General features: G+C 33.6%; 3 protein-coding genes across 9 annotated transcripts; 1 reads left to right on the top strand and 2 right to left on the bottom strand.

The window, feature by feature from the left end:
• Positions 1-3980: 3980 nt before the first annotated feature.
• On the top strand, positions 3981-6057 carry LOC140834614 (IRK-interacting protein-like). Its single transcript, XM_073199632.1, has 2 exons — positions 3981-4338; positions 4532-6057. The coding sequence occupies exons 1-2, from the start codon at positions 4267-4269 to the stop codon at positions 5930-5932; spliced, it is 1473 nt and encodes a 490-aa protein (XP_073055733.1). The 5' UTR covers positions 3981-4266; the 3' UTR covers positions 5933-6057.
• Positions 6058-6630: 573 nt separating this feature from the next.
• On the bottom strand, positions 6631-12566 carry LOC140833540 (deoxyribodipyrimidine photo-lyase-like). Of its 2 annotated transcripts, XM_073197872.1 has the most exons (5): positions 12146-12566; positions 7836-8000; positions 7560-7641; positions 7395-7466; positions 6631-6986 (listed from the first exon to the last, which is right to left on the bottom strand). In XM_073197872.1, exons 3-5 carry the CDS (start codon positions 7638-7640, stop codon positions 6834-6836), a joined length of 306 nt encoding a protein of 101 aa, XP_073053973.1. In that variant the 5' UTR covers position 7641; positions 7836-8000; positions 12146-12566; the 3' UTR covers positions 6631-6833. The 2 variants fall into 2 exon arrangements, with proteins under 2 accessions (XP_073053973.1, XP_073053974.1); XM_073197873.1 differs by lacking the exon at positions 7836-8000.
• Positions 12567-18162: 5596 nt separating this feature from the next.
• On the bottom strand, positions 18163-22454 carry LOC140834613 (uncharacterized). Of its 6 annotated transcripts, XM_073199631.1 has the most exons (3): positions 21573-22454; positions 19718-21539; positions 18163-18840 (listed from the first exon to the last, which is right to left on the bottom strand). In XM_073199631.1, the coding sequence occupies exons 1-3, from the start codon at positions 22195-22197 to the stop codon at positions 18831-18833; spliced, it is 2457 nt and encodes an 818-aa protein (XP_073055732.1). In that variant the 5' UTR covers positions 22198-22454; the 3' UTR covers positions 18163-18830. The 6 variants fall into 6 exon arrangements, with proteins under 6 accessions (XP_073055732.1, XP_073055726.1, XP_073055728.1 ...); XM_073199625.1 differs by having other exon boundaries at positions 19718-22454; XM_073199627.1 differs by having other exon boundaries at positions 18163-18837; positions 19718-22454.
• Between the last annotated feature and the right edge of the window lie 1557 nt (positions 22455-24011).

The raw sequence follows: 24011 nt of genomic DNA, 5'->3' as shown, positions 1-24011 counted from the left end.
ACTGGGAAGAAGATTCTTCGTTGACCTTTGAAAGATCTGCCAATAAGAAAAACAACCACGTGAATGGGCGCCGGAGGGGGTCCCCGGCGTGGCCACTCCGATGCTTAAGTCAGCAGGGTACTCAAACAAGAAACCAATGTAGCCAAGTGATGGCTGTGATATTGGTGTGCAATAAATGAGTGTGTTAAATGTTCATTAATATCTGAATGAAGGAATAAATGCAAAACCTGGTATTTATAGTGGAGGAAATAATGATGACCTCGTTTTTTGGGACGTGCGCATTAAATATACTAGGGCGGCTGATTATACCCTATTGTTCTGACGTGTCAAATCATGTATTGGTCATATCCCATCTGTCCAGTCACTCATTAATGTTAATAGGTCGGCCGCGTGTATTTCAACATCATTAAATGCCTCCCTCGCTTCGAGATGTCAGAAGAGAAGTCATACCAGAACTCTGGTGCTATGTCCTGAATCAACCACTCGAGAGATGGGCTGTCCTGACCCGGGCATCGCTCATGGGCCTGACCCATGACCCTAGCATTCCCGGGATCAACTGCCCGGGACATATTGGGGTATCAAATGCATTCATTCCCCAATTCAAAGAAAGAATGTCTATTGGAACTCGATTGAAGAATACATACATATATATATTAATACTAGCAGATTTCAATCAATTCGAGACGAAGACTACTCCACGACTTTGACGCTGACGCTCATTAAGTATGAAGGTCGACGAGTATTGAATGAAGAGGGATGACTATATTTCTGCAAAATGAGTTGGAGGACATGATTTGTGCTTGATTTGCGTAAGAAAAACGTTTTGTTATACACTATCAAACTCAATGAAAAGCTGTTGCCGGTAACTGCACACAATTTTCCCATTTTTTTTTGGCCTGGAGCTTAACTATCTCCACTTATTATTATTATTTTTATTTCGCGCAGATATTAGAAAGTAGAGGTTTGGTGATTTCTCATACATCGGGTAAGGAGTAATTAAATGAGACGTTGGTGCTGCAAACTTAATTGGTGCATCGATCTTTAATGGCACAACGACCAAATTTAATTCGTCTGTGACCTACCAACAACAAACAATATCGATTTAATTTTTGTTTGTGTGGGTATCCGAACTCCAATTTGTGTTGCCTATACCGTATAAATAAATGTGGGAGATCTAACAGCTACTCCGTATTTTGTTTTGATTAGAGGTAGATAAAATTGGTGGTTTATTGTCCTTGTCATTTAAAACTCACTACATTTTTTTTTAATGAGTAAGTCTCTTGTGAGACAGTCTCACAGATATTTATCATGGATAAAAAGTAATATTTTTTCATGAATAATCCAAATAGGAGATCCGTCTTACGAAATTGATCTGTGAGACCGTCTCACAAGAATTTGTGTTTTTTTAAAATTAAATAATTTCCTTAACTTCGTTTAGAATAGTTTTTTCTTTTTTTTTTGGGTTTTCTGTGGATAATTCAATGAGTAGATCTTTTGTGAGACAGATCGATGTTCCTGTATGAATTTTTTTTTTCATCGGTTGGATAAATAACCTTTGAGTGGCATATATTGGCTTGGACAATCCTCCCCCCTTGAGCTAGCTTTTGGGGTTGAGTTAGGTCCAAGTTCCAATCTTAACATGGTATCAGAGCCCGGGTTTCACCGTTATGTGTTGGATTGCCTATAATTAGGCCACCCATTCTGCCCATAATTGGGTCATTTGTAAACTCCACGCTCCAGATGTTTATTCCTGGGCGTGAGAGGGGTGTGTTAATTGTCCCACATCGGTTGGATAAATAACCTTTGAGTGGCATATATTGGCTTGGACAATACTCCCCCCTTGAGCTAGTTTTTGGGGTTGAGTTAGGTCCAAGTTCCAATCTTAACAACATTCTATACAACTTTGTGTCGTGATGGTAAGAATCGGAATAATTTATTGTTGATGGTGCAAATTCTTTTATTTCATTTAAATTAAATATTACAGTGAAATCGTTTGGAAAGACAAGTATATTTGTTATTTTTATTTTTTCGTTTTAGTTTTAAAATAACCTGCCGATCGGAATCTTTGGTTGTGGTGTCCTACCAAACACCAACCTGATTTGGGTTTGATGGACCAAATTCTTTAATTTTAAAAACGTCGTGTTAATACTTAATGGTTAAATACAAAGGAGCCCCCCGTATGGCCTACCCACAATGCACAAGGTACAAGTCGGACGAAAGTGTGTGTTTGGCACACTTCTTTTCTTTGATGAGTTCGTGAAATGTTTTGAATGCCGTGTTCGTTAGTTTTGACGAGCAGACTTTTCACCATTCAAGTACTCATCATGATTACCTATTATTGTCTTTTTTTAAATAAAAAAAACTCTAAGTCACATCGATTCTTGATTTTAAGAGATTTGTAATCTTGTAACTTGCATTTCTTTTCATGTTTGGTGCAGTTACGATGAATTTTCATTTATAATAATGTAATTTGTATTTTTTTTCATTTTTTCTTTTTATAATTCGAATGCATCATGTCTTCTGGTAAAAAATGAACAAATAGAAAAAAATACAAGTTAATGATCAATAATGGGAAACAAATTATTTAAGTCATATGATTTAAAAAAATATAATTTACAAGACTAAAATATAAATTCATCATTAATATACTTAAATTACATACAGAAAAAATAAGATTACATGAAGATTTATGTAATTTTTTATGTCAGATAATAATTGCACTTATTAATGCAAACATACTCGAGATGGACGTAAATATGTGAAGAATCAATGCTGCATATTTATTTGTACTTGTGGACTTTACTACACTAGTATTGAGTATTGCATATTGATTCATTATTTTTGTTATAAAATAATTAATATATTTTATAATAATAAATAATAAATCAATAATAAAAATAATATGCATCATTTTATATATAGACTTAACTAAAAAATGTGAAGGTGGATTTTGACATAAGTATTTGAAATTGGAAGATTTAGAATTCAATGTATTTCAATTTCATTAATTACTATTTTAAATATATTTATGTATAAATGTAGCGTATTATGGAGTCATTTCCAATTTATTTATCTTTAAAAAAATCCCAAAACACGGCCTAAATAATCATTGAAGTATTTACAAAAAGATAAGATTTGATGATATAAATTAATGTGAAGGGTAATTGGTTTGATTATGTAAAGGAACGTAAAGCATAATTTTGGAGTGTAAAAAGTGTTCATAATTTTTTTCATTTATTTGTCAAAATACCATAATCATGTTTGACGAATCAGAATCATTGCGTGACTCAAAATTCAGGGTTAAAAAAAGAAACTGCTTTTTAAGTGAAATTTGAATAATAATTTGTTTTTAGAGATTATAGAAACTCTCTCAATTGTTTAATTATTGATATCGTCATTAATTAATAGTTGGTATGTCGAAATACACTTAACAATTTTTTGAAGTGTTTTGAAAAACTAGATTAAATGTATATTATACGCTAAATACGACGAGAACGTTAAGCTTCTAAAAAACGAGAAAAAACTGTATTAAGCATCAATAAATATGATTAATCGTGATTAAATATGATTTTTTTTCCTTCAAATTTAAAATCAATACCTTTCCATTTCCACCAACTACAAATCCTATAAAAAAAAGTCATCGTCTTCAAAACAAAAGAAACTCATGAGTCATAATCTTCGTCAAAACCTTTCTTTTCAATTTTGAGATTTATGTATTTAAATTTTTGCATATTATTCTTAAATTTATTATATATGTGTGTTATTTAGTCTATTTATTAGAAATATTAAAGCGTTTTTTTACTTTTTAATCTCATATTAAATTCATTTAAATTTTCAAAACTTAAAACTTGCTTCACGTTTTTAGAATATTATTATATTATATTATGGGTGGAAACTGGTTCAAATATAAATAATTTAACCATAAATAAAATAAATCAAAATACAAAGGATTATCTTCCAAAAAGGTAGAGCCCTGTGACCCGCTGCATTTAGTGAATGTTGTGCATCTGCATTTGGGTGGATGAAGATGATATAATTGTCGGTATATGGCTTCGCTCGTCCCAATTTGAAACCTTCAAAATCTATACCCAAAGATATTAGAGATTAAGATCCGAGGGAAAGCACAAACCTTAAACAAAATCATTGTACAGTTAAAAGAGGATAAAGGTGCCCATGCAAAATCAAGATATTTTATCGAAAATTCCAACCTGTCTGTTCCTAGTTTATGTTTCGCAGTAAAGTTTAATTTCGGAAAAGTTTTGTATAATGACATCAATGGCCACTGCTTCTGCTGCTAAAACTTCCGTTTCTCCTCACAACCCGCTTCACTTCACCCCTGTAAGTATTCATCTTCTACACATCAACATTTTGTGCCAGTGTTTTCATTTCTTGAATAAACGAGCGAAACACATCTAGTTTCATGTTTTTACGGGATAAGAATGCGTAGAATCTTTTCGTTTCTATGTCTTTTGATTCATGACTTTAATTCTGGGTTCTGTTTTTGTTTTCATTTTTTGTTTGGGTTATGAAGATTGAAGAGGGTAATGAAGATGAGGAATTTCAGCAAGGACTAAACAGTTTCAGAGCTACAACGCCAAGTGAACATTTGGAGAAAAGAAACAGTGATTATAAGCACCAGCCGAAGCCATTGCATTCTGAGAAAACTAGAGGCAAGGGGTCTTCGAGAAAGAGGCAAGAAGGTGATGATTTCACTGGGGTTTTGTGCAGCAAGTGCAGGCCTAGCAATCGGGAGAAAATTTTTTCGTTTCCTAATTTGGAGAATAATGGAGTTTTCAAGCAGTCTATGGTTAGTCCAAATGCGATTTTGAGGTCTGTTTTGGGTTCTCTTGGGAAGAAAAGCCCACGGCTGTCAGATGGCAGCGGGGGCGGCGGCCCCGCCGTGTCAAGGGAGGAGCATTTGAAGAATGCGGTGGCTGAGCTCTCTAATGAGCTCATTCAAGCCACTAGAAAGAGGGATGAGGCCATTCTTGAATCTTCAAAGTTGAAATCATCAATGGCTGAGCTTGAGAAGAAGCTTAATAAGCTGGAAATTTACTGCCATAGCTTGAAATCTGGGCTTGAAGTTTGTGGCAATGGTAATAATTCTCATTATCAAAAGTATCCGAAGTCTCCTTCTAGTGTGAATTATCAGTGTATTAAAGTTGGTGATCAAGAAAAAGTGATTCAACATTTCTTGGTTTCAGTCTCTGAGGCAAGATCGTCCGTTCGGATTCTGAGCCGGGCTTTGTCTCATCAGATAAGGCAAATGGGGGTAAAAGTGTTTGATAAGATTTCGTTGCTTCTCCAACCTTATGATATAAAGATTTCATTTTCAAGAAATCCAAGAGCCTTACATTGCTACATGGAAGCTTTGTTAAACAGGGCACTTTTTGAAGATTTCGAATCCATCGGGTTTCAAAAGAGTGCTTCGAATCAAATTCTGAATCCGATGGATCGTTGTGAAGCGAATTTTGCCATGTTTGCTCGGTTGCAAGGGTTGACATGGGAGGAGGTGTTGAGCAATGGAACCAGGCATTTTAGTGAAGATTTCAGCAAGTTCTGTGACAGGAAAATGAGTGAGATTGTAGCTATGTTGGGTTGGAACAGGGCGTGGCCTGAACCACTTTTGCAAGCATTTTTCGGAGCTTCTAAAGCCGTGTGGCTGGTGCACCTTCTGGCTAATTCGGTGCACCCGGGTTTATCCATTTTCAGAGTCGACAAAGGGGTCAGTTTCGATCCAATTTACATGGAGGACATGAATGTAGATAAGGTTAAAATGCTAATGCCTACAATGGTTCGAATCATGTTGACTCCCGGATTCTATGTGTATGACAATGTGATAAAATGCAAGGTTCTTTGCAGTTATTATAACAACAGTGGTGGCATCGGTATGGATTCCACAGACAAGGGTTCAACCCCTTCTCCTTCTTAAATATGCAACTTGGAATAGAATCTTGATTGATGAAAAACTCGTATGTTATGATTTGATGTATAATATTTGATTTATACTTGAGATTGTGTCAAGTAAAAAAGGGTTTTTTGGCCGTTCTTGTCTTTGTTCGCATGACTCTACTATGGTCAATTATATGCTAGTTTTATCAGTCTTTCACATTTTGGATTGATGGTAAAATTGCTTGGCCCTGCGTTAACATCAAACAGTGGCATGCATTCGATCTACAAATAGTTTCGAAATGGAGCATTTAGTGAGAAGAGGGTTGTTGGATTCTTGGGATAAACGATCGGCCTCACCATCACATTAGTTACTATATGTGAATCAGAACATTGAAATTTGATGTTTGAGCTAGATTACAAATTTTGAATTTACATCATATTATCATTGACTAAAAATGTTGGTATAGCAATATCATTGCTCTGAATGTTACACTTTTTTGGTGCAAGATGTTTGATGAAATCCACGTATGGATTTGAAGTTGTTCTTTTTGTTGTCTATATGTTAGTAATGCTTGCATGGTGGGTGACGGCATGTTAGTGGGACTGTCACTTATATTTTATGGTCCATATTTGTGGAATGTGGACAAAACTTTACAACTCATTTAGCTAAGGCAGTTTTGGGAGGGTAAGAATTATTGGTGGGGGTATTAAAGGCATCGTCAGATTAGTCAAACGCAAGTGCCTGTACATGTTTCTTGTAAAACAAGAGCAACAACTGTTCTTGTGGAGTCGATCTTACAACATACAAATCAGAAGCTCACATGTATCATCTCAACATCTTTACACAAAAACAATCTCAGAATGCAGCATCCGAATCTGTGTTATACCCCCACCCAAGTAAGCAAGCCAATTCTCAACTTTTGAGTTGTTTTGCTGCGTTATCAAGAGTCAAGACGGGCATCTACTTTTCTTTTCTTCCATTCACCTGTTATCCTCTTAACATAAGCAATATAGCCATCAACATCAAATTTCCTCTTGCACCCAGCATAATTCATGTATCGTATTTTCCTGAAAACTGGTCGCTCTCTCCACCCCTATAGCCATCAAACAACTCATGGTGTTAAATTGAAATAACACGCTTGGAAAATTTGAATTTAGGATAACCTTTACTCATTCAACACAATATGTTCACAAATTGCATCCCCTTCGCATCCAAAACGGAAAGTGATCCTAATCCCAAGTACCAACAATGAGAAGCTAAAAAATCTTACAGCAAAAGAGTGCAATTCAATAACATCAAATAAAATTCAGCAATTCAATACTCTACCTGATAAGTTGCAGTTGCACTAGCATCTACTTCATAAACCAACGTGGGATGTTACCAGTACTACTACTACTACGAGTGACAACTATGTGTACAATGATAGATTAGCTTCAAACAGAATGAAAAAACTGCGATAATTAACCTGGTAATTTTTAAAGAATAAAAAGACCAGATATACCTGGTCATGTACTCCGCATATGGACCACATGCATCGACGTAACCATTTTGGATCTCTGCCGTCTATTTTACACTGCAACAGAAACAGACGCTAAAAAAGGATGATGATCTCCTGATGCGCGTTTGGTAGTGATACAAACCAGTACTCAACCAAAATGAATAATACCTTATCGTTTAAGTATAATGATATCGCAAGAGCTTCCTCTGGCCCAGTAGTCCATTGAAGAATCTTTTTCACCCAATACATCCTGCATTTATTCCTAAACAATCAACACCTTCTCAAACCAAAATTAATGTAGAACAAATTGTGGAATCTTCGTTACATACAATATTTTATAGGAGCTCAATTGCTAATTAACTATGAAAGCAGAAAGCTAAAGGCTTATGCTTATCATTGATTGTCCACAGATGATAGCGAAGGGAATTTTAATTCTGGTCTGACCTTGGGCCAGTTTAGTTTGTTCCTTGTAAAAGTAAATATTTGGTCATTGCCATGATCACGTATTGCCCAAAACACACTCGGGGCTTCCAAAAGGAAAAAGGTCACTTCGCTCAATATACTCTGGAATTCCTTGAGGAAATTCGGAATGGCGTCCATAGCTTCACCCTATAAATCAAGTTAATCAAAACATTGAATCAACTTAGAAAAACATTAATCTTCAGTAATCCTACGATCCAAGCTGACAAAAAAATCAATCATCGTAGCGTTGTGAAAGATATTCAAATGCATACTTGACATGCAAATAGAAAGGTATATGATGCTAAAATCATTAAAACAAGTGATGAACCCAAGAGATGAGCACACAACCGGTGACTAACTGGGGGGGGAGTCCAACTAAATAAAGATAAGTTTCATGGCTCATGCATAAACGGACAGTTACAGGCCAATTTGCGCATTCTTTTCATTAGGTATCTTTTTAACTCTATGGATGGTAGTAAAAATGGGTAATATAAGTATTAATTTGCTTCCCGTCTTTCCAATATTAGAGTGCAAAGGTACCCCAACACACCAATATAAATGGTCTGAGTTTCTAGAATTTTAATTGAGCGAGGGCTCGACAATGGTCAATATGTTCATCTGGGAAAAAAAATTTCAACTGCATGCATACAAGGATATCAAGTGATCCATCACGACCCCGACGGATCCAGGAATAAAAGTTGGGGGGGCTTGAGGGCCTTATCAATATGTTGTGAGGGCCTCATCAAATTTTCAGCCCTTCTCTCACACATAGTATGAGGTGAAGAAGATGCAGAACCAATATGGGCAAGAAAAGCACATGTTTTTCCTTGGTTTACCCTTTTCCAATTGTCAAATTCTTCATTGACCAATGCCGAGATATTAGATGAATTATCATCATTCAGGAAAAGAAAACAATAGAAACAATATGCCTTATTTGTTGAAGGCGAATATTCCAACCAATAAAATTTCTGAAACCATTTTTTCTGAAAACGACGATTCTGGCTTCCAAATTTTGTACCTGGATACTCCAACATATCTGGTTGATAAGGCCCCATATTTAGATATGAACGTCTTATCTCATCTCGTACATTAACATGATATTCACATATCTGTTTTCTTTTTCCCGGATCTCGTTCAATAAAAGTAGACGAAGACTGATGATCGTCTCTAGGAGAGGAACATTGAAGGAATTTGGATATTGGGAAATAGAAGACTTTCACTGGATTGATGTTGCATTGTAAGGACCGTAGGAATTGAAGTATCTTCACTAGCTTGACGATCTCTCTTCTTAAAGAAAGAGAATATCAATGTTTTTCCTTTCTTTGCAGCAGATTGATGTTCCATTTTGAAATAGTTCAAGTTATAATCCTAAACAAGAATAAAATAATTATTAAACAAATAAACAAGTAATAGTCAATCAACAACTCAACAACAAACAATCAAGAAACCACAAATCACACACAGAGAAGCTATAAAAAACAAAACAAAAAATGTATAGCCGATTCTTACCTGGATTGTTGCATAGCCGATGAGCAATTCGATTTTTTCGGGAGTCCGCAATTCTATTCTGTCGCTAAAGGGCTTGGGACTTGGGAGAGAAATTTTGTAGAATTGAGGTGGGGCGGATCAGAGGATATGGGATGAATTTGGTCTCATCCTTGTAAATGGACGACACTTGATTGGACTAAGACATTGATGTACGACGGTTTTTTAAACAACCGTCGCTATTAGCAACGGTTTTTCAAAAAACAGTCGCTATTAGCGACTGTTATTAGCGACTGTTTGAATAAACCGTCGCTAGTAGCGACGGTGTAATTAAAACCAGATCGACGACGGTTTTAATTACACCGTCGCAAATATTCAACAACCGTCGCTAAATTATTAAAAAAATAAAAAAAAATGGGCTAGGCTACAGCCCAGTACATCCCAAGAATACATCCGTCTCTGGCTGAAAGTCACCAACCACCTCATTACTTGCCTAGAATGAAAGAAACCTAAAATTACATATCTATACTATCTATACTATATTATTAAGTGTGAGGACATGATAATAACTAACTAAAGAAGACACCAACTTTTTTTTTCCAATTTTATCCTTATATAATACTAATATACACTTTTGTTTTTTGTTTTTTAAAATTTCAACACACACATTTATTTATTTATTTAAATCATTCAAATCAACTTAGTCGCTCTATAATTTATCAAATTCACTTTAGTCCAACGATAATGATATAAAAAAGATGGTACACACACGCATCGTGTGCGCAAAGTAACTAGTATGTATGAAATGTTTGACAGTTTACAATTGTTTCATACACTTTAATATTTTGCTACATGCGTCACAATTCTTTTAGGCCATCTCCAAAGATGCACCAAAATAGTGTCAGCTTTGATTGCTCCAATGGACGCTGCGCTATTTAACCAAAATAGCGCAGCCCCTTTTTCCTGCACCAAATTTGGCGCAGGAGGCTGGCGCAGAGGTTTTCTATTTTTTTTTAATTTATATTTATTATAATATTATTTAAATAATAATATAATATTGATTTTATTGTTTGAATAATTAGATATTTAATCATAAAAATCATAAAATAATAATTGTTCATTTTTAAAATATTTATTTATTTACTTTAATTATAATATTTTAAAACTAACTTTTTTATGATTTTTAATTATTATAATTTAATACAAATACAAAAAAATTAATATGATAATACAATTCATAACTAAATTCAAAAGGATAATCGAAATACAAATGCAACTTGAAACACATAATTGAAATATATATTATCTATTAATTAATTTATTTTATATAATTAAATCATAAACTTAAATATTATTATTTAAATTTATTAATAATAAATCATTAGCCATAATTAAAAATATATTAAAGAAAATATAATAATTAATATATGTAAAATAAAAAGGAGAATATTCTTTTTGACCTAAGATTTGAAATAAATGAGTTGGAGATGAATGTTGTATTTGGCGCAGAAATCAGACTATTTTAGTATAAAATTTGCACCAAAATAGATTTTGTGGTTAGAGATTACCATACTGTTTTACTTAACAATTGTTTAAAACTAGCTCTAGAGTGAAATGAACCATGACAAGCAAAATTACAAGATTTAAGTTATAACTTAAGCTCAAGGTCTTGTAAGTATAGTAAAACATAAATCAATTAAGTTCCTAACCTTGGCTAACATTTCTGATAGCTCATTCAAGCAGGTCAAAGTTTGTGCAGCTTGAGAATGCAAACACATGATCAAACTAAGTCTTTTAGGTATAGTTCGGTATATATGATAAGGAAGGGATTAATAAATAATCTTCTCTTATCCCACGTTTGATATCTTTTTAGAAAGCCCATGATAATATCATGGGTCCGTGACAAATAATTTTATATGCGGATAAAATATCTCATTTATGTGATATGATAATTTTAATCTAATGATAAAAACACCACAAATGACTTAATTGCCCTCAACATATAAAAATCCTAAACCATATTGTTCTCTCATTTTACTTGTAGGTAGAAATTAAAATCAAATAAATATTTTTATTTATTTTTATATACTATATAATATGATAATAAATGAACTCAATATAATTAAATAAATTATTTGTATAAGTCTCAATAAAATTATCAGTATCATTCAATTAATCTTAGAAATTTATATTTAACTTGACTTACAAAATTATGACTCAATTATCATATTATATAATATATAAAATTGGGTAAAAAATAATAAATCATGCAAGCACTGTCGACGCATGAACAGTTAAGAAATATGAACTCAAACAACAAATTTGAAATTATAAAATTTATTATGATAAAGTTAATTTTATCATTACAATCTAATATATAAATTTAATCACTCTTATTAAAATCATATCAAAAATTAAATATAATACCTTACATCTTATTTATAATTAACTTATCATTATATTATATATCTTATGTTTATCCTATATCAAACTATGCCTCGTTGTGAACAATAATTACATGCTACTGCTTCACAGTTCACACTACAACTCAATTCCCATTTTTGTTGTCTGGTCACGAATTAATTAGAGATCATTTACTTAATCAATAATGCCGAATTTTCGACGGAAGAATTTGAAAAATCAAATTTTTAGAACAAATTTTCTGAAAAACAAGTTTCACGTGGAACAATCATTCAATCCCCACATCACCCCAGACAAATTACGGATATGCCCGCAGATAAATTATCACTAGGGATCGGATAGAGCACAACATTTTGCATAAACAAACGCATATAAATGCGACGAACCTGAAACAAGAAAAAAGGTATATTCAGACTTTGTCGAAGACGAGAGTGCAATTTACGGAGACCCCTCAGCATAAACCCAAAATGCGGAGCCTTGGCACCCTGAAACTGATTGAACAAATTAAAGACTATGGTCACCGGCACATTCCGTTGGTTGCCTGAGAAACGGCATGGATCAAAGCCCAGTTGTCCCTCAGCCGTTGATCTCTAAACATCCAGTACACAACAGGACCTGTGACCTTTTGATCCGAAGCTTGCTTCAGAACCCGAATTCTGCCCGGCTGGACTGGAAAAATTGAAGAAGACATCGCAGAGGTAGAGCTACTGTGAACAAATGGAAGCGTAGGTTTATAGTTCCTACAAGAAGTGGAGGGAAACGGAAAGCTTCACAGTTGTGGTTCTGAAATAAAACACGTACGAGGCTTCTCATTCATCGCTTTTGCTGACGTTGCCTTTTTATGCTTTTCAAAAAATTAATTAAACACTAGTGTACCGACGCACGCATTGCGTGCTTGTATAATATTTTTTATAATTCATTTTATTTATATTTAAATGAGGATCAAAATATAATTATAAGAAATAGTGAGAGACTACACTGTAATTTTGATATATAAATTAAAAAATAAATTGAAAAATAATAAAAATACCTAAGTAGGAATTGAACTCATAACCTAAACACCAAGTGACAATGATTCTATCCATTGAACTACATATAAATTACATTAAAATTTTAACATTTTATTTATATATATAATTAATAAAACAGACCATGACACCAAAGTTAGTTACTCTAAGTGTCTCAAACTTAATAAAGTAGTATAGATAAAAGGATTTTAAATACCTATCTAATTGTTTTCATTCATATCTTTCCATCTATTCTATTTGTGTTAAATATCAAACGATGTCTGGTGAGTCCATCGGGGCCTGATAATTTAATTACTGGTTGGCCCAAATTTAAAGAGACCTTAGCCCAAACCAAGATACAAAATATCTATATAGAAAGCCCAAACAATTTTATCCTTTGGAACTTGGAACGCAAGATTTCTTCCATAATTAATTTATTATTCTTAAAAATATTTAAATTCAAAATTTTAACTTCTTACACGTCAAATTTTATGCTATTCCTTAAAACTATTTGTTATTTATATTTTTAATTTTATTCTTACTTGGATTTACATATACCTTTGATTTCTGTTCCGTACGTATAATAAAGTTTTAAAATTATATTATTCTGGGCCCCATGAAGGGTATTAATTATGCCACGATTAGGTTGCATTGTATTAATTATTGTATCTAATTAATTAATTTTACTAAAAAGGAGGGTGCGAACAAAGGGAATCTCACTTCTAATTGAGTTTCGCGTAAGTTATGGGAGGACAACCCATACTACTTTATCATGTGTTAATAATCATTTAATGCTATGTAATTAATTATTTTTAATCTCTTATTATTATATAATAATAGCATCTACTTGTTCCACGCCTTTCATGCATTTAATTTAATTATTTAATTCCATTTAAATATTTGAATTTAAATAATTAATTGTGTATATTTATTAAAATCAATATATGAGATGAGACGTGGGATTAAATTTAAATAAACTGTCGATACTCTTGAAGTAAGAGGGAAAAGGATGATTTAGAAATGATGAATTAAATGAGATTTATTGATAAAAAATATAGTTTTAAATAAGTTATTATCAAATATTTTTATCATAATTTTTTGTTGAAGAATAAATATTAATTTTAACTTGAGAGCATAATTAAATTCTGTTGTCTCAGAGATTCTATGCATATATATGTTACTACTAACTTACCGTTTAATTAAAAACATATAAAAATAATAATTCACGCTGATGCGCATTAAAATTATGCCTCAAAGTACGATCGTCATGAAAACTAACTCCTCACGGAGTAATCAACTTAATTAGTTGGCAACAACTAATTACATATTATTTAATAATATTATTTCATTTTTGCTTTTTCTTTTTTTCAGCATTAATTTTTTTTTATATAGATTTTTCTTTCTTAAAGAATATAATCGCCTTTATAAGAATTTAAGTCACATTATATCGATTGATAATCCTACAATGTCTTATTTTAAACAAACTAAAAAACAAAAACTATTTCTAAGGGTAGTTTACCGTATGGTATCGAAAAATACAATTTTTTTTTATTTAAGTTTTAATATTTTTTTAAAAAATATTAAAAAGTGCAGAAGCCATGAAATTTCAAGAACTGGCCATGGAATTCGGAGGGCCATCTACAAATCAGCGGTGTTTTTTTACGGCGGATCTATAAGCCGAAAATGAACCCCAAAATTTAGCCACCCTCCTCTGCCGCCTCCAAACTCCGAATCATGTGCATCACCACGCACAACACCACTACTCCACGCCACCCCACCGTGCGCATCACCACACTCCACGCCACACCACACCACACCACACACCGCGCGCGCACATCACGGCACTCTCCTCCGGCCACCGCCTCCTTCTTTTGGCTCCATGGCAAGTGGACAACCCACTTTAATAAGTGGCCGCCACTACAAAAAAAAATGCTTATGGTGACATTCATAAATGTCATCATATTCAATATTTAGTGGCATTTAAGTTTTAGTGACACCTCCAACAGATGTCATCTATTCCAATGTCGTCTTAAACTTACTGACATTTTTTAATGTCATTATAAGATGTTAATGACAACTTCATACGTGTTACTAATAATTCATATAATGACAATTTTAAATGTCAGAAACTCATATTTAAATACATTTATAGATGTCTTATTATTATAGTAATAATGACAAATTTATATGTCAGTTAAAATCATTTATAATGACGACTAAAAGTGTCGTGTATGTTATTTATAGTGACAATAACAAATGTGAGAATATTTGGGTTGGATAAATATAGGAGGAGGGAAATTAGATAAAATAAATGTGAGAATAAAAAAACATATTAGATAAGTTATCCTGACATTTTTAATTGATGTCATTTTTTATATGGAGGGAGACAATTATTTTCCCTCCTCCAATATTTATCTTACCCAAATATTCTCACACTTATTTATAGTGGATTTTTTTAGTTTTTAACGATTTTTTACGATGTGAGAAAAGTTATTGTTTCCCTCCATATAAAATATGACATCAATTAAAAATCTCATGATAACTAATCTAATATGTTTTTTTATTTTACACATTATTAATTTTTTACAAGTGTCATTATTAAGTATTTGTAACAACATTTAATTAAAAATGTCTACAAAAAAGTGTCACAATAGCCATTTATTGTTGTAGTGCGCATTCTTCATTTCTCCACGGGTACCAAACCCAAACTTCTCATGCTTAGTTACAACTTAGCTTTCACCTCCAACGAACCTAATCATTTCAACCATATATTCTTTTCCACTATTTTGGCATCATATTGCACACAATTAGTTACTGATTCGATTTCTTAATCTTTGACACACATCTCATGGATGCATTATATCTCGTCTTCTGCCATCCATTGTTCCATGTATGTATATGGATTAAATGACCCATCATAGCATCTTTCTTTTCCCCCAATAAGCAAAAAATTGTAAAAAAAAGGGAAAAATATGAAGAAGAGGAAAAGGAAAAATGAAAGGAAAAAAAGGCCAATGAGTTTGGTATGTTGGTTGGCTCATTGACATGTTTTAATATATGTATCACTTATGTATTTTTTTCGATACAACAATGGAATATGTTGTCGTTATTTTTCTATGCACACTGAATGAATCTCCGAGTTAACGATATAGCCTGTAATTCATGGTAGTCAGATACAAATAATCAAACTTCTGACTATTGATCTAACGCTTACCTATACACTATTACAATACTTCTTATTTCACTAAAAAATAGCATAAGTGTATTATATAATAACTGAATTTATGTATATATTCACATATGTATAATGTATTGGTAAGGATTAAGCGTTTGCATGCCATTGTTTTTTTTTTTTTTGGTGTTAAATTGATCAATTTATTTGTTGTTAATTATATTTTAATTACAGAAATAAACACGATGTTTGACTTTCAAACTGGAATAGGAGGCAAACATACGAAGCAAAGAATTTGGTAAAGATGACATAAAGAAAGAAGGCTTTTTGTAATAATAATATGAAAAGATCATTACTCCACACTGTCCACAAGCTAGAGAAATGAAAAGATAAATAAAGCAATAAAACACGTGAAACAACAGTATGTAACATCGGTCAAATTAAATAAATTCATTAATGTGACCATGATGGGGAGAGAGGTTTAATTGATCAATAAATTATGGTTAAAAGTTCGATTTATCTTTCTAATATTTTTTCGAGCGGACCTGTCAGATAGAGTTTGTCTAGCACGATTTACATGATTAATGTAGTTTGCAGTCTGTTAGACTGTTACGTTAGTTTGAAAGTTTATTCAATACACAACGAATAATAACAGTCATAAATTCCATTGTAAAAAAAAAATTAAAAGAAAACATATACAACAGCTGGGGCAAAATAGTAGCAAGATTTATTTGGGAGACAACATGTAGTCCATCTTTCCTTAGCAAAATCTTTATAAACATTTGAAAAAGGAATAAATAAATTTTCAAAAATATAAATAATTTTGTCGTCTTAAATTAATGATTATACCCACCAAATATTTTGCCATATTACTCGTGGGGAATGCAATTAAACAAAAACATAAGGTTAAAAAAAAATGTATTCCCCTACATATATAGTATATTATTTATTATATAAAAAATAAATAAAAAGTTGTAATAATATTGTGCTAATAATGTGTAGTTGGTGAGGGGTCAATGTTAAATAAGGCTTTTTATGTTTTGACAAACCTCTGCCAGCCGACAACCATTTTGTCTCTCCACTAAAATAGGTAATAACAATTTGACATAAAGCCAAATTTAAAGGTATCATAATACTCTCTTACTACTATTTTTATTTCGCTTTACTCCAAAACGTTTCTTCTTTTTCATTCATTTATGTTGTGTGAAATCTGCTCTCAAGGTGGGTGGATTCATTATTTTTAATCAAGTATTTAATTATAAAAAAAAATTGGGATTTTTTATTTGTATTATAAGATAAAGTTGCAAACTAACATAGATTAAATATGTTGTGTCAAGTGTTATGATATTTGGAACAATATTTAAATCTGATAGAGATAAACTCTATTGTACATCATGAAGAGAAAATAAAAAAATTTAAATTTAAGGAATAGATTATTTCAAGGAATAAATTATATATTGAAATTCAAGATAATATTTCCTTTCAAAATCTATTGTACATCATGAAGAGAAAATAAGAGGGAATTAGATAAAATTAAGTTTTCTATATGCATATATATGCTTTGATTGTTACTACACGAGCTAAAATTTATTGTTTAATCGCGATTTCAAAGGACGAAATTATCGAAAATAACCGAACTTATCGATTCATGAATCAAATCAGCTACTTGTTACCGGTACGTTATCCTAAAAAACCAGAAGATTCATAATTTCTCCCTTAGCTTTATATGAAAACAGTAATAATTAAAAATGTAATTTCTATAAGGGGATCCAAGGTGATGAATTATTATGAGTCTACCATGCAGGAAAGACAGTTTTACTTGAACCCAAATGATGATCACTCAATTTCTAATGATTCCATCCATTTTGTGCATGTCACTGATCGTATATACATACATCCTTGTATGCATGGCTTGAAGTTGTAATATATATTTACCCAAAGAAATGATATATATTTCGATTAAAGAATCATTAAAGTACGTACTGGGTTGGCCATAATAGTAACTTTTTTCATACACAACATGATGGGGGGAGAATCAGTGGCTTAGCCACATGCATGTATATTCGGATTTTAGCTCGAGTGACTCAATTTTTTTTAAAAAAATTATATGTAATTTTGTATAATTTTGAAATAATATGATATTAACTCGGATAGATCGATTTAAAATATAAAAAAACGACATATTTCTATTTTATTACAGCAATACAATTTTAAAGGAAAAGTGGAACGCGAAGATAAGAAATTTGTTACGCCGGTCGGTACGAATAGAAAATTCAGAGCAAATCGTAAATTCCAACACTAGAAATTTTCAAGAATAAATCCAAAAAAGTTGAAATACGAAAATAGGATCTACATATCACCCGGGGGAGCCCAAAAGAAGAACGAGTTCATGATTGTTATCAAATCGATCTCCATCGTCCATTTTTTTCATCCTGTCCAGCGTGCCCATGATCAAACGGGTCCTCTCGCAACCTTTACAGAGAAATGATAATCCTCTGACCTTGCACGAGCAATACGATCGCCAACTTTTGAATGTTTAAAGGAGAAGCGACCCGATGAATTATAATATGATTTGAATTTGAGGGCCATATTTAACTACCGAAATTTGGAAAAAGACTTCCACTTCGTTCGTCGTGGGGATAGACTTTTCAAGAACATGTGGTCTGGGGGGTAGGGATGAGACAGCACCATTTTGAATTGCTGCTACAGCTCTACACGTAGGTTGTCTGAGTTCCGAGGTTGTTGATTAAGGTAACAAAGCTCCGTTCCTTGGTCCACCTTTCGAAATATCCAAACAACCTCATCGATGTTTTGTTGATCCATTACCGTCTCTCCTGATTTGATGGACTCCGATCTTCTCATGGAGGTCTTGCCATTTTAACAATGCCCGTGTCATAGGCTTCTGCCATCAAAGAATAAAAACTTATGTTATGGGTCATTCATTCTGCATTTAGAATTGGATGCCAGTCGATGGTGAGAGCCAAGATTAACTAAGAATCATAAATCATCCGCAACAAGTACTCGCGATCAACCTACCAAAGTCATAGATTCGTTCACTTTTTCAAGAATATATACAGTGTGATAAATAAGGGATTCGATGAACAATATTTCATTTTAAGTTCTTGACACATATTAAACGGTTAAGAGCCAACTTTTTGAGGGCAAGGTTAAAAAATAAATCGGCAGTCCCGGCATTGGCAAGTATCTAAAGCACCGTTCTTGTGAATTAGTAGGTATAATGTTAAAGCAAAATTACCTAGTGCTGTTAAAAGAACGAGTCGAACCACCAAAAATCAAGTAAATTAGTAAATATTAAATGTAATGCGCCTAAAGATCGAGTACAACAGTCGGAGAAGAGCTCAAAATACTAGTGATACACATGATAAACTGTATAAAGAGACGAACGTTCATCAAATAAGAGCTGAAAATATCACAGGGTTAGACATGATAACAATATAAAGAGATGAACAAGCATTCATCAAATTGTAACACTTGATTTCATGAACTATTGGACACTATCTAACAAATCTAAAATGATTTGGAATAAAAGAAGAAAACGAAAGTCTTTTTATCAATGAACTTTATCATTTCATCTCTAATGGAAAAATAGTGTTAAATTCTCTGATTTTACATCATCAATCATACGTTACAAACATGCGCACCCGCTCACTGATCCACAATCATTCTAAATTCTACTGTATTCGATAGACAAAAGGTGGCGAAATATAAACTGACCTACCGATTGAAATGCGAAAGGAAGAAAACAAAGGAAATCTTACACAGAGGATGTATCAACAAAAACTTCATTGAGCACATCATCCTCACCATTTTCCAAGGTAAAAAGGCCGCCAGTTTCCTTATCATCGTCATCAGAATTTTCCAGTTTCTCCGTCTTCGAATGAGCATAAATAAAAACTAGCTTTTGAGCCCTGTCCATTCCAACTCTTGAATGGGAATTCGTACTAATCCACCTCAATAAAGGCAAGCTGCATTTAAAACCGCACGAAGTCGCGTGAAGGAAAATTAACCGAACTGCTACCTTTCCTAATGACTTGAACTCAGTCAAGTGCGTTTCCCACACAATCCTGCTGCTTTGGGGGTTGGCAATCTTCATCTTACCAGTATTGAGATCCTTTTGTTTAAATTGCACTGCTTGAGCATAAACAGGATCGAGTCCTTCTGTTCTCCACTTCATAAGCTCCATCAGTGCAATGTGAGCTTCATCCCTCGATACAAGACGTGTTATGAGTTTATCGACATCCTTTTCTTGTTCAGTTGTCAAGAATTTAAAGGGTGGTAAATATTTTCCACTGGTGTCCCTAATCAGATAAAGTGGATCAAGAATGAAGGCAGCAGCCCAGCCAGGATGATAATTTTTTTTGAACCTTCTCTCTATTATTTTTTCGACAGGCCCTTCAAGAATGTGAAATTTAGAGCACCAATCCTTCACTTTTAATCTTAGCTCTTGCCAGAGGGAGAGGCATTGTCCAATCCGAGGCTTTTCGGTCTCGATATCTTGAGCCATGGTCTTAACTAATTTCACTAGAGAATGCACGGCTTCTAATTCATTCCAGAAATGTGGTTTCCTCATAATTTCTTCGATCTCTCTGGCAATTGGGTCCTCCATTAAAACCATCTTGTATGATTCATCCAACAACACCAACTCAAGAGCCCGAGCCGAGCTCAATATGTCCTCTACCATTGCAAATACAAGACTAAAATCTGATCTTTCATAACTTCCCGGTGGTACTCTCAACAAATTGGCTTGCCTGAATTCCTGCAGCTGATATTTGTGAAAACTATGACGAATCTGAGACTTGTTGTTAACAAAATTTGCCAGTTTCAAGCAATTTTCTGTCACATGCTTAAATAAAGGAAGCCCGTTACCAAAATCCTTAATCAGTGCATTCAAACCTTGATATTGACAGCAAAGATTCACCATCCATTGATGCTGATTCTCTAAAGTCCTCAACGCCTTAGCTTTAAACTTGTCTGAAACTACACCTACACAATGCTGTACGTTGTTCCCACAGATTTCAGTAATAGTATCCCGCAAAACCTCCTCTGCATATTTCGACACCGGGTAACCACTCGTAAAAACTGCCCTCCTAAACACACTAGTTCCATTAGGAAGATTCACAGCCAAATTTACTAAATTCACCAAATTCTCCTCCCTGGAGTGACTACAACAATCCTTTGACTTCCAGCCATCAGATGCAATCTGAAAGAACATGGCATCGCGAATCTTGGCCTCAGACTCGGCCTTAGCCTCCTCGTACTTAGCATCTAATCTAGGCCCAGCTAATTCTTTCCTTGAAACTGCAGGCAATCCTACGTGATTCAGAAATGCTTTGAATTTTGGATGCTCGAGGCTTGAAAATGTAACTGACCCGCAACAATCATAAACCCAATCAACAAGAAGATCAATTGCGGAATCAACCTGTTCCGTGCTTAACGTCGGTGCACGCCATGCTTTAGGGCTCTTGAGCCGCTTCACGCTGTCTTCCAACATAGCTAAAGCTCCCAAATCCTCTTTCCCACCTGACAAAACCAACTGCTGCTGCTGATGATGACAGTACAACCCGCCGCCGGTGCCAGTTCCTGTGCCGCTGCCCCTGCCGCCGGGACTTGCACTAGAAGAGACGATGACAGCACTGGTACTACCAATTGGAACAGTAGGTGGGTAAGCTAAATCCATTGTAAATCTTGATGGGTCAACAACAGCCAATGGTGGAACAATTATTTGGTGCGCGGACAAGGTCGTTAATACACCACCAGACTTCCCACTACCCGCTCCGCCGCCGAGACCGACGCCTCGATTACCTCCAGAAGAACTACGCTTCCTATGGTTGTACGACGGCTGGGATGACGAAGGAATATTAGGAGCATGCGGCAAGCTAGCAAGAGAAACAGAAGAAGACGGAGGCGCTGAAGAAATGGGGTTCGGCGACGAAGCGAAATTCGGGCATGTGCCCCTTTTCAGGTGCTCGGAGGCGGTTCTCGACGGGTTAGATGCGGAGAACACAGCGTCACATAAGGAACACCTGAGCTTCACGGCCTTGGGAAACCCTGTATCAGGATTATGCACAAGAATCGGCTCAAGGTGTGCCCAGTACCACGCACCTTTGCCCTTGATCGCCTTCGTCCGTACCATCAGCAGCCCGTCGTATCTCTTGTGCACCGCCTTCGCAGATAGTTCGTCAGACGAGACGGAAGAAGATTCCACTACGGCGGAGGTGCCGGCGTTTGGTGCTGCCATGGTGAAAGACAATGTCCTCTAATTATTCTCGACAAGTCAAAATTTTGATGTTGAAAGAATTTTACGGCTTTTGGTTGTTTAATGGTAAATGGAGTGACATGAATGCATTCCCCGGCTGAAGACTCCACGGCGGCGAATCTTTGAGTGAGGTGGCGCCGCCAGGAGAGATAATGGAGTCAGGGATAGAGAGTGAGCAATGGAGTTAGTGTAGAGAGAGAGAGAGTTCAAGAGTTTTTCGAAGAATATGAATGAATGGAAGACGCGCTTGTCCTCTATTCATGAATAGAAGTTTTAGACATCATTGTATTTGTCAAACTTTGCATTATTAATTTATTCATTTTTCTATTTCATTCAAGTGGAAAACTTTATAAATAGAAAAAAAAAAGTTTAAATTTAGTTTATCCCCAAACAAAATATTTATATACCTTTGAACAAATAAAAACAGCAATGAATTCATTTATCTATTAATTATATGAACAAATATATATTGAATCATTTAAATTTCAACATCACACCTATATTTAATTCAAAAAAAATTATATGTGATTAAAAGAAAAACGATATGTACAATTAATTATCTTCAGGATTGATAAATACATATTTATAATAATAAAAAAAAAACCAGAAACAAATTATTATAATAATTGACATATTAATGACGACAGATTTGTACACAATTTTATAAAGAACACGATGGTACGTCGTTGAAAAAGCGACCAAATACAAAATTTGAGAAATGGAAGGTGAGCTGGGATTCCCCAAATAAAGTGCAAATTATAAATGAATTAATTTTTATGCAAATAATTTACTGAATATATTTGTAACCAAATTATATTCAATACATATTTAGAATAATATTTATTATATTATATTTTTTCATCGTCTTATTTAGTATGATCTCTCACTAACTAGTGATTTAGGTAATCGAATACAAGCATTATGATTTTCTTTTGTTCGAAAACTTTCATTATGTTTATATTTTGTTCTGAATTATACCCAACAAATTCTAATTTTTATAGATTTTCTTCTACTTTGTTTATATTTGATAAGACAATCCATGGTTTTTTAAAGAAATGCAAAGTCTCCTGAAATTTTTAAGACAATTTATGAATCAGTTACTTATGTTGTCATTTTATGGACGTGCACGACAAAAGCAAAATAATAATAATGAATCAAATTTCATCAACAAATGACAACAATGATAAAAATTTCATCAATCTATCATTATGAACGAACTGAATAAATAAGATAATATTAATATTATCGAAAATTTCTTAATTGAAAATTAACCAAATAGAGATGATGTCGTTCTGTTTTTAAAAACTCTTTTTTGTTGAAATAACATTGACCTATTTACATTAAAAATATTAATTTTTAATGTAAATACATATTTGATGTTCCCATATTTATGCTCATAGATATAAAGTCATAAGACCGTTTAACAAAAAAAACATACACGACGTACAGAATTAATGTAGCTACGTATTAAACAACTACTAATCAACAAATACCGTATTGTTTTTAAAATAAACTCACTGTATTTGATGGAGAGGTTTTGTTTGATACACCATTATTTTATTTCAAGGGCTTTTTCTTTTTTCTACTTTTTGTTGGGGTCTGGTGGGGTCGGTAGAGTCCTTTTGCTGTTTGTTTTTTCTCCAACATTGAATTTCTTGGAAACTTTTTACATATGTACGTACCTAACATTTTTTTCTTATATCAATTTTCAAATGTGTAAGGAACAATATCGATTGATACTTAATAACAAGTCTATATCACCTTTTTAATAAGATATATTTCTTTTAAGCTGCGTT

The sequence above is a fragment of the Primulina eburnea genome, chromosome 6, assembly GCF_022965805.1.
Source record: "Primulina eburnea isolate SZY01 chromosome 6, ASM2296580v1, whole genome shotgun sequence".
Lineage (NCBI taxonomy): Eukaryota > Viridiplantae > Streptophyta > Magnoliopsida > Lamiales > Gesneriaceae > Primulina > Primulina eburnea.
This window is presented reverse-complemented; position numbering and strand designations above follow the sequence as displayed.